The following is a 2,178-nucleotide window of genomic DNA, read 5'->3' as shown; positions in this document are numbered from 1 at the left end:
GGCATTCCTACCTTTGAGCGAGGTTTCCACCAGGCGCAGGTAAAGCTGCGAGCTCTTGTTGCCGTGGCTCATGCGCTGGGCTAGCCCGTTGCGCTGCAGGACGCACTCCTCAAACTGCACGACGTTTTGGTGGCGCCGCTTGAGGCTGGTCAGGGCCCAGAATTCGGCCAGCGCCAGCTCCACGTTCTCGGGGGCGTCGCACCGGATCTTCTTGACCGCCACCCGGGCCCCGCTGCGCCCGGCCACTGCTTCGTACACCACGCCGTAGCTGCCGCGCCCGATCTCCGCCAAAAGGCTGTAGCGCGGCCGCGCCGACCCGCCGCCGCCCTCCGGCCGCCGCCGCGCCAGGTAGGCCTCGCCCGGGGCCTCGGCCGCCACCGGATCCATGGCCTGGGCCACCGCCGCCGGCCTCAGCTTCGCGCTGAGCGCCCGCGGCACTGGGCTTCGCCTTTTCCGCTCGAGGCTTTGTGTACCTCTGCGGGCGCCGTCCTCCTCCCCCGTTTCCATGGCTGCGGGCGGCGGGGGGAGCAGCAACGGCGCTGCCCGGGACCCCCCTGCCTCATCCCTCCGTCCGGCCCCGGGACGCGGAGGAGCGGGACCCTGGATTGTGACCTGCGGGCGAAAGAATCGGTTAAATGACCAGGCCGAGGCCGGGAGGCAAGCAGCGCAGGCCTCAGGGCGTCCCACCTCCTCCTCCGGCCGCCACGGCCCCTTTAAGACGGAAGGCACGGCTGCTGACTGAACGGGGGAGGGGAGGGGAAAGCGGGAAAGACGAAACCACGGGGCACTGGCTCAGAGGGGGAGCCGGAAAGAAAAGCAGAAACTCCCCGCCTTTTCAGTTAACTTATTGTATAGCAATACGAGAAACAAGGACTCGCAGCTTTCGTGACTTATGAAAATCGCCCTTAAGGAGAAATTTGGCCTGTGGAGATCTTTCTTCCCGCTTGGCTCCCTCTGGGATGCCCCTCCCTGCGTCCCGCCCTGTGTCCTCCCGGGTGTAAACAGTCCATTGAATTAAGCCGGAGCTGAGGCCAGCGGACCGACCCAAGTCCCGCCAGGCTGCGGGTGTAAGAGGTTGGCTTGAAAGTTCGGAGTCCCTGAGCGCGCCCAAGCGGGGGCCCAACTGCCCTCCCCAGACGCCCGAGGCGGCGGGCGTAGTTCCAGTTTGGGTGCTAGCTTTCACTCCGCGCACCGCGCCCTTACCTGGCCTGCGCCCTTCCACTTCCGGGCAGCGCGTTTCCCCCCTAAGGCCCCCAGCTGGGGATGGTCCGCTCCGGGCCAGGGCTGCTTCGGGTACCTAGCCGGGCGAGAGATCGTGGCCCGGGTCGGGCGTGCGACAGAACCTGTTGCTGTACGGGTGACGGCAGCGGTGCTCTCGGGGGACAACTGGGCGTCAGGGCTCCCGCGGCTCTCCACGTGTTCGCGCCAGCTGAGCCCTTTACGTAACCTTTTTATATAAGCCGCATGTCCCGCCCGCACTCGGGCCAGCGGGGGCTCCTGGTGGCCCATCCCCCGGGAGGCCAGCCGAGTACTGCGCCGCCGGGGTCCTGCCAAGGTCGGCCGACCAGTAGCAGCCGGGTGAGCCCACGCGGGGCCGGGGCCCAATCACAGGCGAGAACACCCAACCAACAAAAAACAGGCGCCAAATTCCCGCGATCGGGCCGCGGCCTCCGGTCTCCGCAGCCGCCTGCGCACCGCAACCTCCTCTCTTCCTTACCTGCGCTGTATGAAGAGGAGCTGCACCCAGTAGGCCCTAATAAATACTGATTGGTTGATTGGATTGGTCGGTTTAATTGATTCATAGGTCTTGCCTGGGAACCGCCCGCACTGGGATGGAATCCACGCCCCGTCTCCTATTAAGCCACTTGAGCCTGGGCAAAACATTGCCCCACTTGGAGCCTCAGTTTCTCCTTCTGAAAAATGGGTAGACTCGGCCTTGCCTCCCAGGGTTGATAGCCCCAAATAAAAAATATATATGTTATATAAAATATGAATATATAAATAAATATTAATATAAAAATATTTAGATTCTAAAGTGGCTAATTGGGTGCAGGGCTGAGAGTGCTGAATGTAAGCTCCATTTAGACATGAATTTTTAAATATTTTGTTCACTGCTTTGTACCTCAGTGCCGAGTAGGTGCTCCATATTTGTAAACTGAATCTACAGAGCCTGTAATG

The 2,178-nt window shown here is 61.9% G+C and overlaps 1 protein-coding gene across 1 annotated transcript in view; it reads right to left on the bottom strand.

Moving 5' to 3' along the window:
- Positions 1-1,509, bottom strand: part of STK35 (serine/threonine kinase 35) — a 15,793-nt gene extending 14,284 nt beyond the window's left edge. Inside the window, exons 1-2 of the mRNA XM_007465378.1 lie at positions 1,204-1,509; positions 12-612 (exon numbers count right to left, since the gene is read on the bottom strand). Of these exons, the coding sequence (XP_007465440.1) occupies positions 12-612; positions 1,204-1,509 (907 nt within the window). The remainder of the gene's footprint in view (positions 1-11; positions 613-1,203) is intronic.
- Between the last annotated feature and the right edge of the window lie 669 nt (positions 1,510-2,178).

This window comes from Lipotes vexillifer, unplaced genomic scaffold (assembly GCF_000442215.2).
Source record: "Lipotes vexillifer unplaced genomic scaffold, Lipotes_vexillifer_v1.1 scaffold875, whole genome shotgun sequence".
Lineage (NCBI taxonomy): Eukaryota > Metazoa > Chordata > Mammalia > Artiodactyla > Lipotidae > Lipotes > Lipotes vexillifer.
This window is presented reverse-complemented; position numbering and strand designations above follow the sequence as displayed.